The sequence below is a fragment of the Lacerta agilis genome, chromosome 10 (assembly GCF_009819535.1).
Source record: "Lacerta agilis isolate rLacAgi1 chromosome 10, rLacAgi1.pri, whole genome shotgun sequence".
Classification (NCBI taxonomy): Eukaryota; Metazoa; Chordata; class Lepidosauria; order Squamata; family Lacertidae; genus Lacerta; species Lacerta agilis.
The window spans coordinates 23,776,562-23,802,126 of record NC_046321.1 but is presented as its reverse complement, the minus strand read 5'-3'; the positions used below and the strand labels follow the sequence as shown (position 1 = coordinate 23,802,126).

Here is a 25,565-nt window from a genome sequence, read left to right as displayed (position 1 = left end):
CAATCTCTACCCCTCTCCCATGGCTGCTATTTAAAGATTAAAAAGTGTACACATTAAATGCCTATAGGCCTTTGACTGGCAGGGCATCGTTTTCAGGTGCCTTCCCACTTGCCAAGGTCATGGCACACTTTCGTTTGCGTGGGCTGTATGTCAAGCTACCTGTATCTGGAAATTTTGAGAGACATTTGAAAACACAGCTCAGGATAGAGTCTCCTCCACTGTGACATTTGCTTGTCCCTCTCTTGGTGCCTGGTGCCTTAAAGGGAGTGGGGACAACATCAGCTGCACCAGTGCAAAGGTTTTTCCTCACTCCTCTCGTACATCAAGCAAAGCCAAACACCGTTTGCATTTATTGAACATGTCAGTCCAGTACTTACTTGCACAGCAGTCTTGGCTGCTTTTCAGCACTGAACTCTTTTGCCGAGTTCCTTGAAAGTTTTGCTCGTTTATCGGTTTAAATGGGCTGCTTCCTTTGCTTTAATCACTGGCGCAAACTTTGTTTGAGCAGGTCTCAAACCCAGCCTTGTAGAAGGTTTTCATCTAGTTAAAGGGAGCCACAGCTGTCTGACAGATGCATTTGTTAAAGAAGCCTGGGGTTCAAGTGCTCACCATTGGTCCATATAGCTCAATATTGTCAACCAGACATTGAACCTGGGACCTTCCATAAGCAAATCAGATGCTCTAGCACAGAGCTATGGCCCTTCCTGCAGGATGCCATGAGTGAAAAAGCTGGCAGAAGACAGATGCAGTGTTCTGGCCCTCCATTCCTCCACACCAACGCAAATAGCCGGCAGGCTGTTGTAGAAGAGGCCAAACTTTTATCCCACCTCTGTCAACCCCCAACAAGCTAATTTAAAAAAAAAAATGCAGGCTAGTAACTTTTGTAGACTTATTTACAAGGCTGTTTTAAAGAGCCCCAGACTTCGTAAACATTCCCTTGGAGGACTCTTTAGATATTATCTGCTTGATAGTCTCTGCTTGACAGTCCCAAATGCCTTCCAGATTTTCACACTGCGAGTGTTGAAGCAGAGCTGCTGTGAGCATTGACTAGGGTGCAGTTAAATTAATAGACTAAAAACCTTTTTAAAAGACACAATTGTAAACACACTTTCTAGGCTAGAGACTAAATTTCACTGAACTCAATAGAATTGTCTCCTGAGTAAACATGTTTAGGGCTGCATTATAAAAAGGAATTCCTAATTAGTCAGGAAGCAAGTTTTTAATTAAAATTTTGAATATTTTTTTGTTTATTACAAAAGAATCTATAATCTGAGCCTCAGAGACTCAGAAGGGCCCCTTCCTAGACCACATTTCACAAGGGTAGGGTATTGCATTCTGGGTAAATTAAGATAGAAAGCATCCACTGCAGATGGGAGCCAGTATTAGATCCCATTCAAAAGCAGCACCTCTGCCCAGCCATCAAAAAGAGATGCCCAGGGGTCCCTGGGAGTGGGTGGTCAGTGATGATGATGCTTCCACCTGCACAGCAGCAGGAACAACAGAGGGGGGGAAATACTGCAGAGCCACATGGAGGGGGTGTTGGGGGACTGGGAGCCCAGTGGCAGCGCAGCGTTGAGGATCCTCTGAAGTCTGGCATTAGCCCTGTAAATAACCAGCCCTGCTATACAGGACAGTTTTGCCCTGCCTGACAGATTGCTCACCGTGTATGGAGAACACATCATCAAGCTAGTTTTATTTGGTTAGCTCAGAAACAGTCAAGTATTTGAACTGTTCTGAGCATTCCCTTGCTTTCAGCAGATGGCAATCTTGCAACTTATAGGAATAAATATTAGAGCTACTGTTCCCCAATTAAAAAAAAAATCTCTTGGATGAGGTTATTGGCATACATTTGCATATGTCTAAAACAATGGTTTGGAAGGGGAAAGGCATAATTTTAAGATCATGTGCATATTTATTTATTTTTTAAAAAGTTAATTGTTTTAAATTTAGAACATTTCAAAGTGGTATATACAAGAATTTAACACATCTGTATATAATAAAAATGCAGTTCTTACCATTCACATAAAATAACAGTATGCACAGCTGGGATCAATCCTCTAAGAAGGATTGTCTAATTTTTTTTTAAAAAAAAAAAGTTTTCAGTAGGCATCAAAAACCTAGTACAGCTGGTACCTGCCAAATGTCCACCAGGTCAGATTTTCCACAGGTCTGGTTTTGCAGCGCTAAAAGGCCCTGCTCTGAGATACTATGGGAGGGTTTCTAGAAAAGTTGCTCAATATGACAGCTTTTTAAAATAGCTGAAGCAGCAAAATTCACCAAAACTATATTATACATGTATAACTGTGTACTAGTAAGCAGAGCACAGGCTTTTTATCTCATTTTTCTTTATTGTATTGAAACATATATATCCCACCTTATTTCCAAGGAAGTCAAGAGGGCATACGGCATTCCCTCTTCCCTATTTAATCCTCACAACAACCTGGCAATGTTGCTTAGGCTAAGATTCTGCCACTGGCTCAGGGTCACTCCAGGTGAGCTTCATTACTAAGTGGAGATTTAAACCCTGGTCTCCTAGGCCCTAGCCCAGTGTTTCTCAAACTTGGGTATTCAGGTGTTGTTGGGACTACAAAACTCCCATCATCCCTAGCTAGCAGGACCAGTGGTCAGGGTTAATGGGAGTTGTAGTCCAACAACAGCTGGAGTTCCAAGTTAGAGAAACACAGCTAGCCCAACACTCTAACCACTATACCACACTGGCTCTCTAGTGCTAGGCATACAAAAGATCCCAAGTTCAATCCCTGGCATCTCCAGTTAAAAGGACCTGGTAATTGATGGTAGGGAAGACATAATGCTGGTCAGGGTAGACAATACTGAGCTGGATAGATAGTCTGACCCTGGTTCAAACCAATTTCCTATGCACAAATAAGAACAGTCCTGTTCCACTAATGTGAAGATTTAAATTTTTAATATTGTAATGCAATTAATAATTTTCTTTTAAATCTTGTTCAAAGAGTTTTATATATGTAACATCCCCAGAAACTGTTTCGTCAAAGGGATCCGTTGTATTTATTTTTATTTTTACTTTACCTCCTTTTTAAGAGCTGGTCTTTGACCGTAATAAAGAATGATGATGATGATGATGATGATAATGTGAAGATTCATTCCACATCACTTGCATAACCCCATGGCTGCCAAATGCAAGACAAATGTACTTTTTTTGTAACCTGTGCTCAAGCTGCTTTTGAGAACATTCTAGGTATTTTATCTCATTCAGTCCCCTTTGAGTTTTAAAGAAAGAAGCAGCTTAAGTCAGGAAATTAACATCTGATTCTCAGAAAGTATCCAGGTTTTGTACTAGGTTGCCATCACCTACAAATAGAGTCAGAAGAATATTACGCTTTAGAAATATCTATCCGCGATGCAGCTAAATGTGTCACAGTTGCTTTTAAACTTAAATTAAAAGCTAAAACTCAGCTATTATTTCAACATTAAAGGAAGAAAAAAGTTGCCCTCCAGCAGATCTGTGCCACTTGGAATCTTTTCGAAAAGTGACTGATCAATTTTCAAAGTGCATTATGAAAGGACACTACAAAATACTGTTATAAATGTCTTCCTGTTATTTCTCTATTAAAGATAGGAAGGAGACAGACAAAGCCTACTGATGTGAAATCAGCAGGAGCTTTGCCCACTTAAAGTTGAAATCTGCTTCTTGATTCCATCCTGAGGTATAATGTCACATTAGAGTGGAGGGAGGGAACTTTTTGGCCCAGTGGGGTAAGATTATTTTCTCTTCCCATCCCGCAGGCCAATTTTGGCAGGTGGGCAGAACAAGCTACCTGTTAATCATCTGATATCATATTGACATCAGGTTACTGACAGCTGTCAAAGTCCTTAGCGCGGGGCCTCCCAAATGCCCTACAACCAGCTTGAAAATGCTGTGCAGGGGTTTTGCCAGCCCTGTGACTGGCACTTGGGCTTGCAAAACGCTTTCTTTCCCAAGTACCCAACAGCCTGCTGGTTGATTAGAGCTTTCTGATTCATGGTTAGAGGTTTCATAGTTAACCTTGTGCAAAACAGTTAAGTAAATTAACAACTTGGAAAACAGGCACCATGTGGCTCTGTAATGATAAACAGAACATAACTCTCAATGGTGACCATCCTTATTTTTGGCGAGTGTGCTGCATCAAATCCAAAGCATGAAGGAGTGCTCTTGATAATCATCACTGCTCATCCATTTCCTCCACTTCCTAAGGATAGTTTTGCCCTAGTGCTGGAGAAGCAGTAGGTAAGCATATAAGCTTAATGGGGTGCCATCCCTCTGAGGGGCTCCCTTGCTCCTGTCCAATTTGCCATAAACACCTGCTTTCTGTTTCATATGTGGTACCCATGCTTCATACTTCACGGACTGTTTTGTGGGACACAATGAGGATCCCTTCCTCTTCATCTCCTCACCAACACCGAAGAGTCCTTTCACTCATGCTCTCTCTGCCTCCATCAAGATTGTCAGGAGGTGCACTTCCTGTTGTGAAGGGGAGGCTTACTCCACATGGCTCTGTAATGAAGCCTTGAGGGCCAGTTCCCATTGCCCTGTGGGAGCAGTGGCTAGAAAAGGTAGCAGAGCGCAATTCTTGCATCCTGTGTCTTCTACTAAGAAAGTAAGAACCCTGATGGGTTAGGCCGGTGGCTCATCTAGTCCAGCATCCTGTTCTCATGGTGGCCAGCCAGATGTCTATGCAAAGCTGACAAGCAGAACCTGGAAGCAACAGCACTTTCCCACATGTGAATATTTTCAGCCACTGATACTGAGGGGCATACTACTTCCAGGACCGAAGTTTGACACTGCTGGATGCTGTCCAATGAAAGTGCAAGGAAGGTTCCTCCCCAAAACAAATATGCAAAAACAAAACAAAACCCTGAATCTTAAAAACATACCCATTTTAAGATAATCTTTTGTCATCAGCATTTCCCCTCAATTATAATAGCTACACTAGGAACTAGTCCAAACCCTATTTTTAGAAGTCCAGAATGAGCTACCTGCCTTTTCTGCTAGGTTAAGAACACCTGCATGTGGTCTGTTTCAAATGCTGTGACCTAGGATGTGCCCACAACCATATACTGCCAAGTTCATGGTTGCTGAGAGGGGACCAGAGACCTTCAATGCAGTCTAACCATTTCCTGTTCCTCCCCCCACCCCAACCCCGAAGCTTGTGAGGTGAGTGCTACAGGTTCCCCAAATAGAGAAAGGTCTAATCTAGAAATAAAGAAAAAGAGATAGCTGACAACTCAAAAGCAATTTGTAAGTGCAATCTTGTTTCTGCCCCATCTTTGTCATTCCAGCACAAGAACAAAACACACGCAAGAGAGAAAAGAAAAGGAAATTCAAATTAACACGGAAATGACTTCTAAAAAGTTGGGAGGGGGCACACAAATCAAACAGGCTCTGTGATGACTGTCTTATAAGCATCTGGTCAGTCATAACTGGAATCCTGGGTAGCTCAGCCCTAAGCAGAAGTGAGTCCACCCATGTTCAATGGCTCTTACTCACAGGAAAACATGTGTAAGGTTGCATTTGCTCACTCTCTCTTCAGGCCATGTGCCAATTAGTCCATAAACATTCACCAGTTCTAGTAATTTATTCCCCCACCCACCAGGTATTATGGCATTTGATGGCATAAAATAGGTTTTAGAATACATTTTGAAAAATAAACCTTCTGCAATTGTTTTCTGTATTGTATTTTATTTCAGATTCACCAGCAGACCTTCTATGTTTCTTTCTTTCTTTCTTTTTTAGCTTTCTGATGCTGCTGAAAAACTTGGCATCCTCTCAGCAAAGGAAACATTGCTCAACTCTTCAAGGATTTGCCAATCGCCTCTGCAGTGCATTGCAAGTAGCTCAGCAGGTTTTTAATATATATTTTTGCTAATCATCCACCTTGTGTTTCTAGCTCTGTTAATAAAAAAAAAGAAGATGGCACATGTGGCTGAGTGGGGATTTGAATTCAGCTTTAATAGATATCACTGCAATTCACAAACTACTGCCATCATAGCTTACTGGAGCATTTGCCAACCTGGTACAAAAAAATCTGGAGGGCACCAGATTATTTATTTACATACACACCCCACACACAGTTTAACATGCAACATTTCTATGTACCGGTAGTTTACATAAAACACAGTAAAATGCTTAAATAAGAAAAAGAAATGCCATTAGAACAAAAAAAACAACAACACAGAAATAACATTGACAAAAGCAGAGTATGCATTAGTAAAAAAAAAAAATCACTGAAACAGAGCAGTGCACTGAATTTTGTGAACCAGAGAAATCCTGCACAATTAGATGGATCTTCAGAAAGCATTTGAAACTTGCCACTGTTTCCTCCTCAGAAACACCATATAGGAGAGTGTCCCAGAGAATGGGTGCCACTACTGAAAAGGCCCACTTTCAAGTTATCATATGATGACATTCTGCCAATTACAGATATTATGAGCAAGGCCTCATTGGAATATCTGAGAGGTTGGCTAAGGAAATAACGAGGAAGGTAGTCTGTTGGGTTTCCGGATCCCAAGCTATTTAGAGCTTTACACGTCAGTGATGAAAATTTGAACATGGCTTGATACCTAACAGGCAGCCAGTGCAGTTATTTCAGCACAGCTGTGATGTGTATATAACTATGGGTCTCACTGAGCACCCTAACTGCTGCATTCTGTACTAGCTACAGCTTCCTAACAAAGAACAACAGTAGCCCCACATACAGTGCCTTACAGTAGTCTAACTGTGATATTGTCAATGCATGATGGACCACAGTAGCGCTAACACAGTCACTGTCTGGAGAGCAAATGAATGACAGTACAGGATTTGGGCAAGGAAGGTACATAGACAAGAATCTAAAGAAATGGAGGAACAGAGGAAGTATGGACCAAGGGGGAAAGGTGGGCAAACTTAATTGGGAAGGGCAATTGGGGCTGGTTCTCAACCACCCACTCAGACACTGGACATTTTCACACACAAATTTCCGGGAATGTAAGTTTGAGATATTGAGGCATTACAGGAACCTGCCTTATACCAGGACAGACTATTTGTCCATCTAGACTAGAAGTTGCCAATGTGGTTCCCTCCAGATAATGTCAAGTTTTAGCTCCCAATCAGCCCCAGACACCATGGCCAATGGCAAGATATGATGGGAGTCGTAGTCCAACTGTCTATGCTGATTGAAAGCAGTTCTCCACGGTCTTAGGAAAAACCATATTGCATCATTTGCTATTACCAGATGCTTTTAACTGGAGATGCCACAAACTGAATGTGGTACCTTGTCAATGTGACACATATGCTCTACCACTGAGCTACAGTCCTTCTCACCAGCCATCAGACTTGTATTCAGTGCTTTTTTCTGGGGGATGTAGGGGTACGCATCCCCCTAAACCTTTTGTGAATCTTTGTACTTTTGTCCATTTACTCTATTTATTTTCCCCAATTTGAACTATAAAATGGTGATTTTCTTGAGTCGAAATGAGAGTACCCCTAAACATTTTTTAGGGGGGGAGCACTGCCTGTATTCATGCTTTGAACTTGTTTAGTTAGTATCAAACATGCCACTTGTGGGGGTCACCAAGAAGGCAGCTTCTGAGTTGTTTTACTACACCGGATTGCTTGCACTTTTATTATGTTTTGTCTTCAGAGGGTTTCCTAGGTTTCTGCCCAGTAGCACTGAAACAGCTACATAGTCTGAGTGCCCAGGGCAAAATTAAATTACTTTTTTCTTCTTCTGCCATGGTGATTGCTTTTTTACGTCCCACCGCTCTCAATTTTCGGTAAGTGACTCCCCTGTTTCCCCCTTCTTAAATGCCCTACCAAGGCAATACAAAATGGCACCCCCTTCCCAAAGTCACAATGCAAAGTTTCAAGGCACAGGAAAGGTTGTTTTGGCACCTTAGGCAAAAAAAATCTCACAAGCACATCTCCACCTCCCTGGCAGTAAAAATAGATTAAACCAGTCTCAGTTTGCTGCCCCTTCCTGTCACCCCATTTAGCTGCCTCTCTTTGCCTACCTAACAAGGTCCTTATATAACATGTCATTTTTCAGAACTCCAAGTGCAACTGGACCAAGTCACTTTAGGAAACGAACGGAGGGCTATTTGGGGCCTCAGATCCTCTGGACAATGCTGCTGATGTGTTATGAACAAAGCAGAGGATTTCTTTAAATGAGCTGTCTGCGCTGATATTTGTCTGAACAGCTTAGGAATTCCTTACCTCTGTGAAAATCTGTTTGGCTCGACCAAGCTGAAAAGACATGCAATCTATTATGTTTTTCATAGCAGAGTGGCTCAATAGACAGGAAATCATTTGACAAGTAAAGCAGTAGGTACAATTTTTCAGATTTTGTGTTTGTACACGCGAGTTCACATGCTTTGCTTGCATAATTCACTCTGTTACAAAGGACGCTGGAAGGATAGGAGAGATTTTCAGACCCTCTCAATTTGCAACTGCCAAATCCAACAATATACTGTTAAGTTTGCACTGCTATTAATCTCTCTGCTCGAACTTCCATCAAGCAGTGCTTTAAATATTAATTGATTTTTTTAAGCGTTAATTTAATTTTTGAACAAAGGTTTAAATAATACAATGGCTTGGATCCAGAGTTGCTGAAGAAGAATAAAGCCCATAGAAGGGGACTTTCCCATCCTCTCTACTCCACTGCTGCCACCTGCACACACACACTTAAAAAAGAACATCTCTGGAGGATTGCTGGGCTCTGCTGCAAAGTGTGAAAGGCATGGCACGCCCAATACATTTTGCTAGCTGAAGCAAAGAGCAAATTCCACATCCAGGAGCCAAACAGACTGCCCACTGAATCCTGCTTCAACACTGGCAATGAGAGAGCATCCTCCACCACACCTGAGCACAGAAGCTAGAAGGGGAGAAGAGGCCATGGCAGGCCATATGACACACATGCCTCTGTCCTCCAATTTCTTGCACCCACTCACTCGCTACTCCACCTGGCACCTGATCCCAGTATGCTCAAACAAATGTTGTAACAGGTTGGCAACAGCATAACAGCACATTATCAGAGAATGTGTATGCATTTGCAATGCCATTTTAAATACCAGACAGACACAGTGCCTGCTCACTTGGGTCAAGGGGCCTTTTCCCCCCCCCCCTACTGATGTCTGTGAGGCATTGGCAAGACAGGCAACCTAGCCCAGGTCAGCAATGAACAACCACTGCCAACTCCAGGGTGCTGGCTCTGGAGGCAAGGAATAGCAGGGTGGTTAAGGAGACCAAGAGGAGGGGCTCCAATCACCACCCAGCATCTGCAACCACATGCAGCCACCTCACTCTGCCTGGTGGTTCGGCCAGCCCTAGCGGGATTGGGTACAGGATGGGTGGAAGCAGCAGGGACTTCTCAAAATCAGTAACCACCAGGAGCTTCCTTTCAAAGTCAAATAAAAGCTTCTGTAGAGAATGGTTTTCATCAGAACCACAGTGCTGGAGGAAACGTATAACAGCTTGTCCACTAGCACTAAATCAGAGCAAACATCAATCCCATTGACATTTCTTCCAATTCAGTGGTAAACAGTTGGTTTTTCCCTGCAGGGCAAGTGGAAGGGTGGAAGGGTCCTATGTGCTCCTTCCCATGTGCTAAAGTCCCAATCAGAATTAGTACAACAAAACAACAATACCACAAACTGGCGACAAATATAAAACCAAATTTGCTAGAATAATAGAAAGAATAGAAATGGGCTAGTAACCATTCAAATCACAAACATACTAAGGTGCCAAGTGCAAATATTGAAAACGAGGAATGGATAAATATACAGCTACCGGTATATCTAAACAAATTGGATAAAAGAATCATACAACACGTAGCGTTGAGTCCAAACACGGAATGATAACCCTGTGCCGCCACAACGGTGAGGGTAGCACATAGGAGAACGGAGAAAAGTTCAAAAACCGTTGTCGAGGCCGAACTAGATGGAATGTTCTTCAATGGGTCTCGAGTTGGAAACACCAAGCCGTGTACATGGATGAATCACGAAAAAGGCAAATCAAAGAAACCACCCTGATGGGAATAACGTAGGTGGGCAGAAGAAGACCTGTTTCCAGATATATTACAGGTTTCCCTACGTGCTTCATCAGTCCAAAGAGCTGCATGGTACAAATAACATGCCAATTACAATATGTGGTAAACCAAAGAAATTAATTATAAAACAACTATCTCATACTATGTCTTACCCAATCGTACAAAACAGGTTACCCAGTCAGAATTAGGCCACTTGGTGACTTTTCAGGGACATGTGCAGTTCTCATCAACGATACAGGGAGGCAGCTACTATGCATAACTTTACAGCTTTTTCTCAGACACACATCCAAAGATGTGCATCCAATGACCCAAATGTTACAAAAGCTACCCATGTCTTCAGGCAGCTTACCAAGGGTTTCCTACAGACCTTCTTAAGAATGTGTGAAGGGAAAATTGATTGCAAGTTGTATTCCCAGGAATATGAGCCTTCAGACGCAAATGTTCTGAAAACAATCCACCCATAACCTCTCCCTGTGCAAGCACGGCCAATCGAGAGGCAGGGGAGCCAGCTCAAAGGGATCCTCAAATTTGAACACTTGCTATATATTTTTTGGCATTTGGTAAGTTTCACAAATATTAAAATAGACCTATCAGTTCAAATGGCACAGGATTAGACCATAACTAGGGGTCTCAAAAACTGGAAGTGACCTGGGCTTAACTGTACCAGTTCTGTGTGCAAGCCCCACTGAAATGAATAAGGACTAAGTATTTTAAAAAAGCATTTTTGCACAAAGCCAATTCACTTCATTGAGAAACTGTGCAAAGGAACTTCCCCATGGATTCCACACACCAATGCATCCCAGTGTTTGTAGGTCTAACATTCTTGCTAAGGGCTTGATAGAAAAACACTTCTTTTACTTTCACAAATGAATATGTGCAGTGGTAGATTTTGACTGTGCACAAATCATAGATGTGCTTCAGCCAGAGTCATATTTTCCATCAAGCCAAGCTATTAACCACAGTTTTGTGAGCATGCTACTGCTTCACCATATGTCAGCTCAGCCCACATGATGTCATGCTAGTTCAGTGATATCAGACCCCACACTATGCTTGTTTCTCTCGCCCGTATTGCACATAGCTATTCCTCAGGGATGGGCAAATCTGTCAGTTTCAGTTTCCCATTTTTCCACTCTTTAGTTCTCTGCATTCCCACATCACTTTGTGATATTTTTCACAATAAAAAGTCGCAATGAAAATTCATCAGCATTTTAGTGTGAACATCTCCTAATGTACACATTTCTTTTGAAAAGGATTTCCCCCTAATATAATGCATATATTATATATTTACAGTAGTACTATATGCACACTTATCCCTAGTAGATGCATATTCGCTTGCTCTATTTTGCTGGAGAACTTCATTACAAAATTCGGCTAAGTGCCAATTTTGAAGGAGGGCTTGTGTTCCGGTTCACATACTGTTTTGGAAAGTGTGAAATAGGTATGTTCACCTTTAAAGCATCCCAGCTATACCTTGGGGGACTAGCAGCAGCCCAATAAAATTGTAAGCTATTATGACTTCATTGCTCCTGGAGGACCAAGGAAAGGAAAACATGATAAGAGAACAAAGCAGTGGAGATTTTCCACAGCTGGGGTATGTAACGTAATGGCAGACCCCATTCACCTCTCTTCCATGTCCAGTACTTAAAAGCAAGAGTGCATGAGCTCCAAATCCTCACCTGGAAGCATTACCTATAAATGCACATCTTGGATTTGATGCACATGCTGGTGTCATCCTCCATATGCCATCGTTACTATAATATCTGGTATAGTATGAGACACAGGATGTAACATCTCTTGGAGCACCCTTCAGTGATCTAGCAGGTTTCATACTGGATAACACCTTTATAGACCCAAGTTCCAGCAACAAAAGTCGGCAAATAACACGTTACTATATGCTTTTCAGGTTCATAGCCATGTTGGTCTGAAGTAGCTGGTTAAGTATGAAAATACTTGTTCTTTGTAGCACCCTAAAGATTAATGCACTTTATTTTTTAGAGCACAAGCATTCCGAGACTACAGTCCACTTCATCAGCTGTTTAAGTATTATGAGGCTGTTAACCTGCTTTTCCAGTTTGAAGCACAGAGCACAATAGCAATTGACTAACCTCAATTAAAAATACATCAAGGTGGCTATTGACTAACCTCAATTAAAAATGCATCAGCCTTCAACTTGGTATCCTCCAAATGTTTTGGACTACAACTCCCATCAGCCCTGACCAACATGCAGATTTGAAGGCAGTCAACATGCCAGCTAAGGCTGATAGGTGCTTTAGTCCAAAACCTCAAGAGGGCAACAGGTTAGCAAAGGCTGCCATACTCCATTATAAAAACAACCACCACCACCATCACAAAAACAGCAAAGCAGCTGCCTTTAAAAAAGAGAAAAGTATCAGAAGGTGCAAACAAAGGAAATCAAGGTAAGCGGAGAACAAAAGCTACCCAAAACAAAAAGACGGTGATAAATGGATCTCCGCAAACCAAGAACTCTACAGTCTGCCCACTGCTACTAAGTATGCCTATTTTGTATTTCTACCAGAAAGGTCTGTCCTGTTAGTTTCATTTATCAGCAATAAGTCCTTTAAATATACTGGTCCCAAGTCATTTTGGAGCTTTAAAGGTCATGGTCAGCACCAAAAATTGTTAGGGAGCCCATGAGATCAATTAGTGTTTAGTTTTATTCATTACTGTTTATATCCTGGCTTTCTACCAATGGCACCCAACGCTGTAAACAATACAGTAAAGCACACATCTACAATACACTAATAACAGTAGTACACAAAAGAGCAGTACAGAAGTGGAGAGACAGGAACCGAAAATACTGAAATGGATTAAACAGAAGCAACCAAGTGAGGGCAGCTGCTTTTAATTTTATAAAGAACTGCCCTGGCAGAATCTTCATTATGATGCAATGCACCTTTATTCCTTCATCAGATACTTGAATGCAAAAGATACATACAGTACTTGTTCCTGTTGAAACCTTGATTCATGCAATTCCAATTTTGTGCCAATTCCTTATGTTCCATACCTGTACCTGAACCAAAGAGTTTCTGGTTTATGAATTCAGCCATGAATCAGGTTGATATATGAGACAGAAACCTCCCTTTTGGAATTCTAAAAATTCAGGGTATGTCTGAGCTTTCAACAAAGGGAAATAATCTTATCTACCTCCTTTGCTTTTAGGTTTTGTTCTTATCTTCCGAAAAGATGTTTACACTTCATGCAGGCTTTCTAAACACTATTATTCTTTTAACATAAGATAGCATTGTGCTGTTTGGCAATAAATTAAGCCAAATGCAGGAGTATCCAGTAAGACAAGATTCATTATTATAACCACTAACTAGCTCTACTATGAACATGCTGTCAATCCTATGCACACTTATATTGGAGCAAAACTCACTGAACAAGTTCAGTATCTGAGTAAATACACATAGGATTGTACTGTAAGACTTAGTTGCCTCCAAGATCCAGGGTTAATGCACCAGTGTTGTGATGTTAAGTAACGCTATAGCACAGAAAGCTTTGCAAATGCTAAGCCTGACAGATCAAAGCAACCTCCATTGCAAGAACATGCCACTGCAATACAGATAGTGTGCCTAGATACCAAAGGGTAGAAGAGCTCTTGTAACTTTATACAAGGGAGCTTCAGTGAGTGCAACTCATCATGCAGGGATCAGAAAAGCTGTGACTGCTGAATTTCCTTCTACTTCTGCACAATGATTAAGAGGTACAGAATCTCTGGTCTAATTGCATCTGGTGATTCTAACAATAAGCTTTGCGTGAGCTGAGCTGCTAGATTGAAGGAGAACTCTCGGTATGATAAAATCAACAAATCTTGCAAGAGGCAAGTATGTTAAAATTAGAATGTACATATAATGGCATGGGCAATGGAAATTGTAGTCGAACAACACCTGGAGGGTTCTATCTTACAAATAAGGGAAGATTGACAATGGCCAGGTACGTGCATTGAGTAACAAGCTAGCATTACTCTTGACCATTCATAAATATTACAGTAGAGTAAGCTGCAACAGAGATGGTGTGATCATGGTCTATTGTAATCAGTGGAAGTCGTGCCATTGATTCTAGTGACAGATGGACTCATAATGTCAATTGCATGCACTATTATTCCACACTAGCTAAATTTGATCAGAAGGGATGGGAAGATTCTATTCCTCACCTGAATCCTTCTGCTGTACCCCTCACCCTCCCATCAATAAAGTCATGCCCTAGAATTGCCATGCAGGGTTGGGATGGTGAGCAAGCAAGCATTACCTTGTCACATGCTGCTTTTTCATTTCCCCCATAGGAATGAATGTTAACCATTCACTTATACGATATGAGCTAAGGGATACAGTTAAACCTTGCCCTGGTAATCCATGAATGTAAAATGAGAAAGTCCTCCTTTCAGCTGTGTCTCATATTGGTACTTGTTTAGCTCTTGCACCACCATAGCCATTGAAAACTAAGCTAAACCATATATGGATGGTCTTGTGTTTGGCCATCTGGACAAAGCTAAGCCACAAGCCCTGGCTTAGGTGACATGCTAAGCTAAACCATGGTCTAAGTCTCAGCACAGTAGCAGAATGACTGGAGAGGAGCAAAGCAGCGGCAATCTCCTCACCGGAAGCCTGAACATTGACTCATTCATGCTAGGTTTGGCTTCAAGTTATGTGCAAACTGGGCCATAATAACAAAAGTAAAGCCAACACTGTACAGTGTTAAACATGAGTTGGTCATTATGAAATATCTTTTTGTGCCCTTTTTGTGCTCTTAAAATACAAGAGATTATAACCCGTTGCTTCAATTTGGTTCCCTTGATTTCAGCATTCTGCACCTCGGCTTGTTCAGATTCTGGTTTTGCCTCCCAAGGTTTATATCAGAAGGGTACATCTCTTGGAGGAGGTGGAGACACACATAATAATGCAAACACAGCTTAGATCCCATTGAATGTGTGTGAGAAAGCTCATACCGCAGCCCTGCACCTAAAGTATGTGTGCATCTGAATAACATACTGTAATGCATTTCCCATTATGAAGCTGTCTGGCTTTGTTAGGAGGAAGGAGAAGCATTACAGTTTGGTTAGACACCTTTTTTGAAAGATGAAAAACTATCCCAGGGAGGCTGATGCATCAGCTTTGTTGCATCTTCTGTGCCTGAAGCTTTCAGTAAACAAGCAGCGACATGAATGAAATCTCCCCAGGAAAAGACTGCGTTGAGCAGCTCCCACTAACTAGGCGCTGGCTGGCCAAACCACTGCAAATGTAACAAAATTTTATTTCTCCTCTGTGTGTGTGTGTGTGTCTCAGCTTCAGTTACACTTCTACCATTTCCTGTGGAAAAACGAAGGCTTTTGAAGAGAGAATGTGTGTGTGTGTGTGTGTGTGTGTGTGTGTGTGTGTGTGTACACACAATATGCAGCCCAAACATATGAGAAGCCTCTACAAAAATATACACAGAAGCAAGGAGAGAGACAAAACAGAGGTACTCAGCCAAACACTCAGTCCTGGAGTTCACTGCAGATGTTATAGTAAATAATGCTCAGAGAAGTCCCCCTCCCCAAATATCTCTTTCCTCCCTCCCACCATGCAATCCACTGTAGCTGCAGTTTCTGGGGGAGGGGAGGGAGTACCACATGTGTTTTTTATCCTTATCCACACACATACCTACTGAAAAGGAAAAGCCAGGAATGTCAGGAAGTTTCCCCTGCCTCCGTCACCAGTCCTTAACAGAACCGTGCACATTTCTGGAGATACACAAGTGAAGATACTAATAACAATCCTGGTCCCCATCTCTTCCCCCCACCAGACATCCCATGATTTGTATGATTCAAACCTTATGGATAGCCACCAACAGTTCACTGCTTTGCACACAAATATGGGGGGGGGGGGGAAGATGAGTGGGAAAGGGGCTGGTAAAGCGAAAAGAGGGTCAAAATTCAATGAAGAGGCTGGTATCCATCCCAGGTTCTTAGCTTTTCCATGTTCCATTAAAATTGTTAGAGGTTAAGGGGGGGGGACTTGGGGACTGTAAAAAGGTAGGTTTCTTAAAATAATTATACTGCTAACTCACATAAAAAATAAAAATAAAAACCTACTTAGCAGTCTCAAAATGAAGAGGACATAGGAAGAAACTGGAATGAGGAAGTAGCAGGGTGGGGTTTATTCATGATTGCCTCAAGCCCAAACCTGAAGGCAACCACCAAGCCCTGCCCTTGGTGAGCCATTAAGGAGAAGAAGGAAAAATAGGACAGGGTTCAAAGGCCTTGTCCTGCAAATTGGAGGCCACCTTGAGCTTTTCATGTGTGCACACATGCATGGGAACAGCAGCAATGGCTTTTTGAATGCACATGCACCCAGTTTTTAGAATCAGTTAAGGGCTGCATTCACATTTCAGTGCCCTCATGTTCTTTCTGTGCCATGTGTGCAAAAGGTTTGTTCCGATGTGAAGCACACTGTCAGCCCTCCATTGTTCAATGTAAAACCTACAGCCACAAACTCCCCCAGAATAGGCAAGCAGGAAAACTCTTCCAAACTAGCTGGCAGGAAATATGGTGACCGTCACAGCTGTGAACAGAGGGAGCATAAAGTACCTCTCAGTGGTGGCTGGTGCCCATTGGGACTAGTAAAACAGAAGGCAGAGCAGCTTACAGTAGGTGAAGCCAAAGCCAATGACAGGCAGGGCCAGCTAATTTTGTCTCCTTCCTTCCTCCTCCCGACTGAGATGAAGGAAGAGGAAACCTGCAGCCAGAGCCACACTCCCTGGATTGGTTGTAAGTGAGGAAGTAGACAGAAGGGAGCTAGCTGAGGGCAGACTGAGCTCAGTGGGGCAGTGTCCCATTCCACCCAACGCACTCACTGCAGCTGGTACCTCTGTGGTTACCTTTGTTGAAGAAAGATCACAAATCTGCACATACCCTCCCCTTTCCAGAGTATCCTTGGTATGACAAAATCCAGACTGAGGGAGAGGAAATTGTGTAGAGGCAGCAATTTGGAGGAGGTCATATGGACAATGGCAGATTAATGGAGGTGCAGGAAGCTTATAATCCACTTCAAACAACAGTATGGATGAGCCTCGTGTGGCTGTACTAGAGTAGTGGCAACGAAGATTAATCAGTGATATATCCAAAGCCATATTTAAGTTGTTAATGTGAAGTCTCTGGGAAGCTGGGAGCTGGCACTTTTCCCATCACCTGGGCTGAGGATTCCTTCCCCTTTTGTAGTGTGCCAAACCAGCTGCTTCTTAACTGGCTGTGGCACATCTGGAAAGTGTGTGAAGTCCAGTGGGATTTGGTGATACCAAGGAGCCCAGCTCCCCAACAGTTTCTCATGCAACTATTTACTTACTGTTTTATCCAGCCGTGTTGTACTGGCAATTGCTTTCTGTATGCTTGGCCTTTTAAAAATATTTTGCTGGTTTTATTTGTGTTTTACTGATAATTTTAGTGTGTACACCACTTAAGACAATTTTATGATTCAGAGGTCTATATAATATATGAATAAATAAATGTAACATACTGAAGGTTTGAGGGAGACTGAGGAGAATAACATAGGAAGCTGCCTTACACCAAATCAGACCATTGCTCAAACCTGTCTGCACTGACTGGCAGTGGCTCTCCAGGATTTCAGACTGTCCCTGCCTGGAGATGCCAGGGATTGAAACTGGGCCCTTCTGTATGCAAGGCAGATGCTCTACCCCTGAGCTAAAGCCCTTCCCCTAAGAAGTAGGGTATTATTCTAGAAGCCAGCCAGGTTTACAGATGGGTAGATTTTATAGCAGATCCCTGAAGCACTGTGAATAAAAGGATGCAAGAAATCTAAGACAGTGATGAAGCCAACCTAGGTGGAATAATTCCCCTAGAATGCCCAACGATGCATCATACAGTGTACAGGAGAAATACAGCCCTCTTGAGCATCCCTCCCACCCCCCAAAAAGACCCTTCCCTATTACCCATCTCCATGCACTACAGGTAGGCATGAAGTGCAGCCATCTACAACACAGTCTCACCGTTTCTGCACCATTAATCAGAGCAAGAGGCTCTGGAACACTTCTGTTCAGATTTCTTCCCAGAACTACATTTTACCGACTGACTATACAAGTGGCATCACATTCAGCATGGCCATGAGCATCACTGCACAAGAAATGTCTGGGCACAGCACACAACCCTTAGCTCTGAGCAGTTTAGATAAGCATAGCGCACAAGCTTTCTCCTCAACACTAGCGTTGCAGTGTACATCTCTCCACTGAAAACAATTACAGGTATGCAGTGCACAGCCCACTTCAACACAGATACTATCAGAGGAAACTGAATACCACCTTCTCTAGAACCACCGGACAGCTGAGCATGGCCCACATCTTGTCTTTACAGTGTACAGCCCTTCTCCAAAGACAGCCACAGAATGCAGCTCTCCATCAAAATTGGGCACAAAGTATAGCCTTATGCAAGAACACTATTAACAGTAGACAGAAGCTACCACATTCCATAGCAAGGAAGAGACCTTCTTATTCAACAGCTGCACAGCAGGCAGAAATTGAAGCTTTTCCCTGTACAGAGATTCAGTGATGAGTAGCAACTCATTTCTCTCTGGCATGCTAGACAGGAGCCCTGTCAGAGGGGTGAAGTGGCAACCTTGGGAAAGCAGCTTATTCCATTGTTTCAGGTAAGTGGAAATCAAGTTCCGCCACTTAGCCTTAGCATCAAGAGCATGGATGTAAAACCAACAACAGTGGATGAGAAGAAACGTCCCCACTGCACTGCCCCCCCCCTCAATTCCAAGGTATCTCTCAGGAAACACCATTAATTTTCACAAGCAAATAATATGATCTGTGCATGCCTGCTCAGAAGTGCATCCCACTAAGTTCAATGGGAGCTGACTCCCAAGTACGCACAACAAAAGTGCCTGGAGGTGCCTCCAAGTTCATGTACTGTACAGATTTACAGCACAACCCTAGACACAAGTCTCATCTCTTCACTGAGGCTTCTCCCCCATAAGGAACAAGAGGACCACCAGCTCTGGAAGCCGCAAGCCTGCATAAAGATTGCAGTCTAATAATGGCAAGCAAACTTGCAGGTGCAACTCCCATACAAGTCATCCTTTGGCCATTCCCCGCCCACAAGATGTTTGGTCTTCTTCTGTAAGGGCCAAACACTGTGCGTCCCTCCTACTGGGTGGCCCTAGTCGGAGGTGCACAGGCATCTCCCCCATCCACCCATAGTGGGCAGGCTGTGCGCAGGCACGCACGCACGCCAGCCAAGCGCGCGCCCCGCCTGCAGCCCTCTCCGCCCCCCCCCCTGCCCGTCCCTGGCACTCCAACAACAACAGGTGGGCAGGGCCCTGCGCATCGCCCGCCTGACTCACCGCTGGCGTTTTTCCCGCAGATGAGGTGCTGGTAAGGCTGCAGCAGCCCCCACAGCTCCGAGTCGTTGTTGACCGTCTGCTCCAGGGACTCCAGCGTAAACTTTGGCGCTTCGTTGCTGTGGTGGTTGTTGGCGGCGGCGGCTGCGGCGGCGCTGCTGCTGCCGCTGCTCTCTCGGTCCTTGTTGTCCGAAGCGGCGGCAGGAGCGGCTCCAGAAGCCGGAGGAGGCAAAGCGGCGGCGACGGCGGCGGCGGCAGCGCCAGAGCACTGACCCCTGTGGTGGTGTGGCGGCGGCGGCGGCGGCGGCAGCTGAGGGGGATTGTTTGGGTGTTGTTGTGTCTGGAGGTGGTGGAGGTGGTGCTGGGGGTGGTGCTGTGGCGCGGCGGCCCCGGCGCCCAGCTGCAGGACCCTGGCGTAGATCTCTCGGAAGAGGTTCTCCATGCAGGCGGTCAGGTAGATGGCGGCGTGCTCGTGGATGCGCACGGCCACCCGGCTGTCCACCATCCAGCGGTAGAACTTTCCCACCGAGAAGGTGAGGCCGCAGCGGGTCGACTTGCCTCGGCTGAAGCGGTCGCCGCCGCTGCTGCTCATGTTGTACAACGACAGCGCGCCGAGGGCGGCCGCCGTGCAGCTGGAAGCCAGGCTCCAGCCCAGGACGATCTCCATGGCGCTCTGCACCTCGTACCTGGTGCACTTGGCGAAGCGAAGGCTCAGGCGCTGAGCCTCCCGGGCCAGCCGGATGAGCGCCCGGCTGACCAAGGTGGACAGTCTGGCCAGGGCATCTTTGCAAGGGGGGGCTCTTCCGCCGCCGCCGCCGCCGCTGCTGCTGCTGATGGTGGTGGTGGTGGTGGAGCTGGCGACGCTGCTGGAGCTGGCGGCGGCGCCCGCACCCACCGGCCCCCTGGCCTCTTTGCGCTGCAAGAGGAGGAGAACCGCCTCCACCTCGTCGAGGCTCCAGGGGACCTCCTCAAGGTCAGGCAGCAGCCTGGAGCAGTGCTGGTCGGCGCAGTCCAGCACTTCGGAGTCTTCCACCAGGACAGTGTTGACGGTGTCAAAGCTGTTGTGTCTACTGTGCATCGAGTCAGTTAGATGCTGCCAGCCGTTTCCTCCATAGGGGTGAGCCGCGTGGGGGGAATCGGAGCAGCACAGAGACAAGTTGGAGGACCGGACGGAGTCTGCCGCACCACCATAACCCGAGTCGAGGGTCAGATCTTCCAGCGTCCTCACCACCGTCTTACCTCTCCTTGCCATCGCTGCACTTCATACTGCTCCAGCAGGAAACTTTGAGAAGAGAAAGTAACAGACCTGCGCCCTCCTCCTCCTCCTCCTCCTCTCTCACGTACTTATTTCGCAGCTTCCTCGCTTTGGCAAGCGCGCAGAGCAGCTTCTTCACGATCAAAATAAAGAAATGCCACCACCCGCAAACGCGATGCGCACGGGCATGGGAGGGAGAGAGAGAGAGAGAGCGGCCAAAGGATCGCGGCGTCGAATGTCCCTCGGTCTCTTCCCCAACTCCCAGCGGCAGCAGCAGCAGCAGCGCTGGCCGCCTCGGGTGCTTCTCTCCTCCTCGGTTCCCTGACTCCTGCACTGCACTAGCCCGCAAAACCCAAGCCAACCAAAGAACGGCAGAGGCGGGAGGGGCGGCTGGGAGAAGAGGCGAGGCCAATGCAAATCGCACGCAGACAGATCCAATGGGAGCGCCGATGCTAATTTCATTGCTACCTTTCTCCCACCCACCCCTCCCTCTCCCCTCGCGCTTGCAACAGCGGAGAAGCGTCATTTCCCCCTCCTTCTCCCCCTCTCTTCTTTTTGGAATTCGTAGTGGGATCCACAGGCTCCCCAAGCCTTCTCTCTCTCTCTCTCTCTCTCTCTCTCTCTCTCTCTCTCTCTCTCTCTCTCTCTCTCTCTCTCTCTCTCTCTCTCTCTCGCTTGGGTGTGCTGAGCTGGAAGTGGGTGGTGGGTTTCCTTCGTCGCTGTCTCGAGCTCGAGTCAGTGTGATTTTATTTGTCTTTCTCCGTTACTCTGCAGTTGAGAGAGAGAGAGAGAGAGAAAGATGAGGGGAAGGGAAAATAGGGCCAAAAGTGAGAGAGAGAGGAACCCGCAGGATATATTTAGCTGATCCAAAATAGACGGTGGGAATGAGCAGCAGTGATTTTCGTTTGCTGGACCAGCCCTACAAATTCCAAACTTGGCATGTATTTATTTCTCTGAAGCAGGTAGCAGAAATTAGAAACCAAGATACGAAGGCTGCAGCAGCGGCAGCTGCAGATTCTTGCCAGAGTGCCTGTCGTTTCCCCCTTCAAGTTGCTTTGCACATTACAGCCCTGAAATATTAGCATTCCATCTCAGAGCCAGGAAACCTTTTTGGGGTGTGTGGCATCTCCTTTGCAGGTGAGGACCTGTAGTCTCATGCATTTTCCTTAATGTGTGCAATGGGGCGGCGGCGGGGGGGGGGGGGGTTGAAGAAGATATCCGAACACCGTTGACACTAGGCTACAGCATGCATCGTTACAGGGGAACCCAGATGGCGCAGCAACACGTACTTCAAAACAAGGAGGAGGGTGAAGAAAAAGAGCCTCTGCGTGGTGCAGAGTAATGGATTTGCTCGAGCCTTTCCTAACCAGTCCAAGATTATCTAACGCCAACTCAAAACACAAGCCCTAGCTGTAATATACGCACATCCCAGTCATGATTATGATGCTGTGTATTGATAGTTTATGTTTAATCGTGAGCTGCCTTGGAGGAAGCAGTTCACTGTGGGGAAACTGTACATTTAACTGAAAATGAAGCACTTCCCAGAAATATCTTGGCACTGGGATGCAGAAGCTGTAGCCTTCCAGATGCTGGCTCCAAATCCCACCATCCTTGACTGTTGCCCCTGCTAGTTGGGGCTGATGGGAGTTGAAGTCCCAACCTCTAGAGGGCTGCAGGTTTCCCCCAGCCTTATATCATTTATCCTTTAAGCCAGGATGTCAAACCTCAGGCCCTGCTGGGTTATCAGATTTAACACAGAGCATCTCAGTGTACACAATGTAACCGTTTCAGAGCCAAGAAGCCCCAAATGGGGAATGGCATTAAAAACAATAGCATCTACTACTCTGGGTGCTTCCACACGGCTGGGAAGAGACTCAGCAATTTCAGTGTATTACAGTGACTATTTGGAAAGGAAGGACACTTGCATGACCACTTGGGGGGGGGGGGTTGCCTATAAAGCCCACTATTTAAACAGCAAAAGATCTTACAGTGCCACCAAGACCCACTGTAACCCTACATTTACTCAAGATTTTAGATTGTAAGCACCTTGGGTGCCATCCTGTACTTTGTAAAACACCAGCCACACTGATAAAGGTGAGAGAGAGAGAGAGAGAGAGAGAAATAGATGGTTCAGCAGCTCCCTGCTCATGCTGTCAGCTCAACAGTCAGCTGCAGTGGTGAGCCAAACAGCCTAGAAGAGGCTGGGCAGGGAAGTCCCACAAGAGAATGAGATACACTCAAACAGCCAGAGGAAGCACAGCAAGCAACACACTTAGAGGCAGTTCCAAGAAGGGAGAGAAAGTAGTACAGGTAACCATTTACAGCAGCCTTCCACTGCCACAGGTAAGCTCACCCACATAGGAGGAGGGGCACTGACATAAAAAGGGCATCAGAAGATGGCACTTTGCCAAGGGCCTTCTCAAACCTGGAGGCAGCCCTGGATTAGCTACCGGGTAATTCACCAGTGGGAGTGGTTGCAGCACCTTCAGGAGACCAGGTCCAGAACTAAGAAGAGGTTGCAGAAAGTAAAGGCATGACCAGTGGCAGGACAAGAGGGTAGTGCTCAGATGCAAACAGTGTAGACCATGACGGATACCCTGCATCTTCGGGGGTAATATTTTTGAAGGGTGAAATAGAAATGTATTTGTTTTCAGAGACAGGGAGTCAGCAGATCCCTTTAAAATATAGTTTTATTTGGAAATGATTATGATTTGAGACAGTTCAGGTTCCTACTCTGCTTTGTATTTTACGTTATTGATTTATGTGCTATCCTCTCAATGGTTACCATCAGCATTCATTTTCTTGTCCATCTTTCATTTTCTTGTCCATCTTTGCTCCTTTTTCTGTTACTGTTTATTTTTTTAAAGAATGTATTAAATAAAGAAAACAAGTAGCAGATTTTGTCTCCCTCTATGGGACAGCAATTAGTCATGCCTGTCCCAAGCATACTGATCTGCCAGGGGGAAATGTCTGAGCAAATATTAATTATAACATGCAATAATTTCCCTGCAGAAATTCAGATTAGATTTCACCTGAAGCGACATAGATTAGATTTCACACAGCATATGTAGATAAAGAAGAAACTGACAGGAGGTTCACACAAATAGGAAATGCCACTGAGCTTTTCAAAAGCCCTTACTAACGGGTTGGATTCCAAAATGGGAGTCCAATAACCAAATTTTTAAAATTACAATTAGCAGATGAATAATGAACACACTAGATATTACAATCAACATACTGGAGCAACTGGAACTGATGGAAAGGCTTTTGTTGACTCTAACAGCAAGAGTCCAGTGTGGATACTGGAGCTTTTGTTGCGTAACAGGAACAAATAAGGTCAAAATAACAAGTCAGAAAGTAGAAATGTTTGAGGGCCTCTGTTTCCTGGGGTGGAAAAACACTTTGGGTTCCTAGTCTGATGTTGTTGCTATTTTATTGATGATGGTGGATTCCATCTATATTAGACACTCCCAAACTGCCTGAGCAGAACTAGGATGTAGCTGACCTCAACATTATTTCCTAAAGTTTATTTTGCTCCGTGTCAGAAAGAAGTGAGCCAGGCATTGCAAAGTCAATCCATCCATCTGGAAAGCAAACAGACGCAGCTTCCACAAACCATACCAGGAAGAACATAACACTGACACTATTTCCCCCCCTTATGTATCATTATTTGGTCAGGGCAATGAGAAACGGATTGTGAGTGGAGGCCCACCCTTAAAAGGGGAGTAAAAATGAACTCAGCCAAAGGTTAGCTCCCTTCTCCACCCAAGAATAACTAAATCACTGTAAACAAAACAGTAAGAGGTCAGCATATTTTATACTATGGAACAAGCCCAACATATATCTCTTTTGATGCAAGAGTTATTATCCCCCCAATTTCTCTAGCCTCTGATTGATATCTGATTTTATTAACCAAAGGTGTTATATTTTCATAACTCTTGTGGAAACACTTTTTAGTCATTTATAAACATTCACCTTATGCTCATTACCATCAATACAAACCACAGTGATTAACTACAGTAAGATCACATGACTTAACTTTTAAATGCATCTGCCCAGGCAAGTCTGGTCCAACCATTAGGCAGAGTGAGGCAATCACCTCACATCTCATGTGCTGGGATGCAGCATAACAACAACAACAACAACAACAACTATTATTTATTTATTCCTTATACCCCACCTATCTGACTGGGTTGCCCCAGCCAATCTGGGCAGATTCCAACAAAAATACGGGAAAAACAACCACCACAACAATAACATCAAGCGTTAAAAGCTTCCTGAAACAGAAGTCTACAAAAAATTATGCAGTTTTAAAAACTTTTACATCTGCCAGGAAGGCATTCCACAGGGTGCGTATGACTACCAAAACAACCTTCTGTCTGGTTCCCTGTAGTTTCACTTCTCGCAGTGAAGGAACCGCCAGAAGGCCTTCGGAGTTGGACCTCAGTATCCAGGCTGAACAATAGGGGTGGAGACGCTCCTTCAGGTATACAGGGCCAAAGCCATGCAGGGCTTTAAAGGTCAACACCAACACCCTACCAACTCCTCTTGAACCCTGGCCATAAACCTCCTAAACTAGCCTGCTGCTCACAGGTGCCCTTGAAAATGTTATTCCACTGTCAGGGCTGACACAAGATTTACCTACAATTCTAGTCAGCTTCTGTACATGGAATGAGCACAGGGCGCCATCTTGTCTTTTGCCTCATGTAATAAATGGCGTTGATCTGGCTCTCTGCCAAGGAAAATGTGTGGAAGGACTGGTGCCCTTGGCATTGGGACTTGCTAGTAGTCCCCTGGGTGACATGTGTATGGAATTGGCCCAAGAGCCTTCATCCTTTCCTCAAAATGGCCCTCTTGTGAAACTAGGGGCATAAAACAGGTCCACAGACTCATTCTGCTTAGTGTAAGAGATTAAGAAGA

At 44.7% G+C, this 25,565-nt stretch overlaps 1 protein-coding gene across 3 annotated transcripts in view; it reads right to left on the bottom strand.

The window, feature by feature from the left end:
• Positions 1–20,827, bottom strand: part of BTBD11 (BTB domain containing 11) — a 201,228-nt gene extending 180,401 nt beyond the window's left edge. For 2 of the 3 annotated variants that reach the window (XM_033161576.1, XM_033161575.1), the window contains exon 1: positions 19,394–20,055. In XM_033161576.1, the coding sequence (XP_033017467.1) occupies positions 19,394–19,982 (589 nt within the window). In that variant the 5' untranslated portion in view covers positions 19,983–20,055. Of the gene's footprint in view, positions 1–19,393; positions 20,189–20,281 lie in introns of those variants that run through there. The other variant, XM_033161577.1, reaches the window with a different exon arrangement.
• Positions 20,828–25,565: the final 4,738 nt, after the last annotated feature.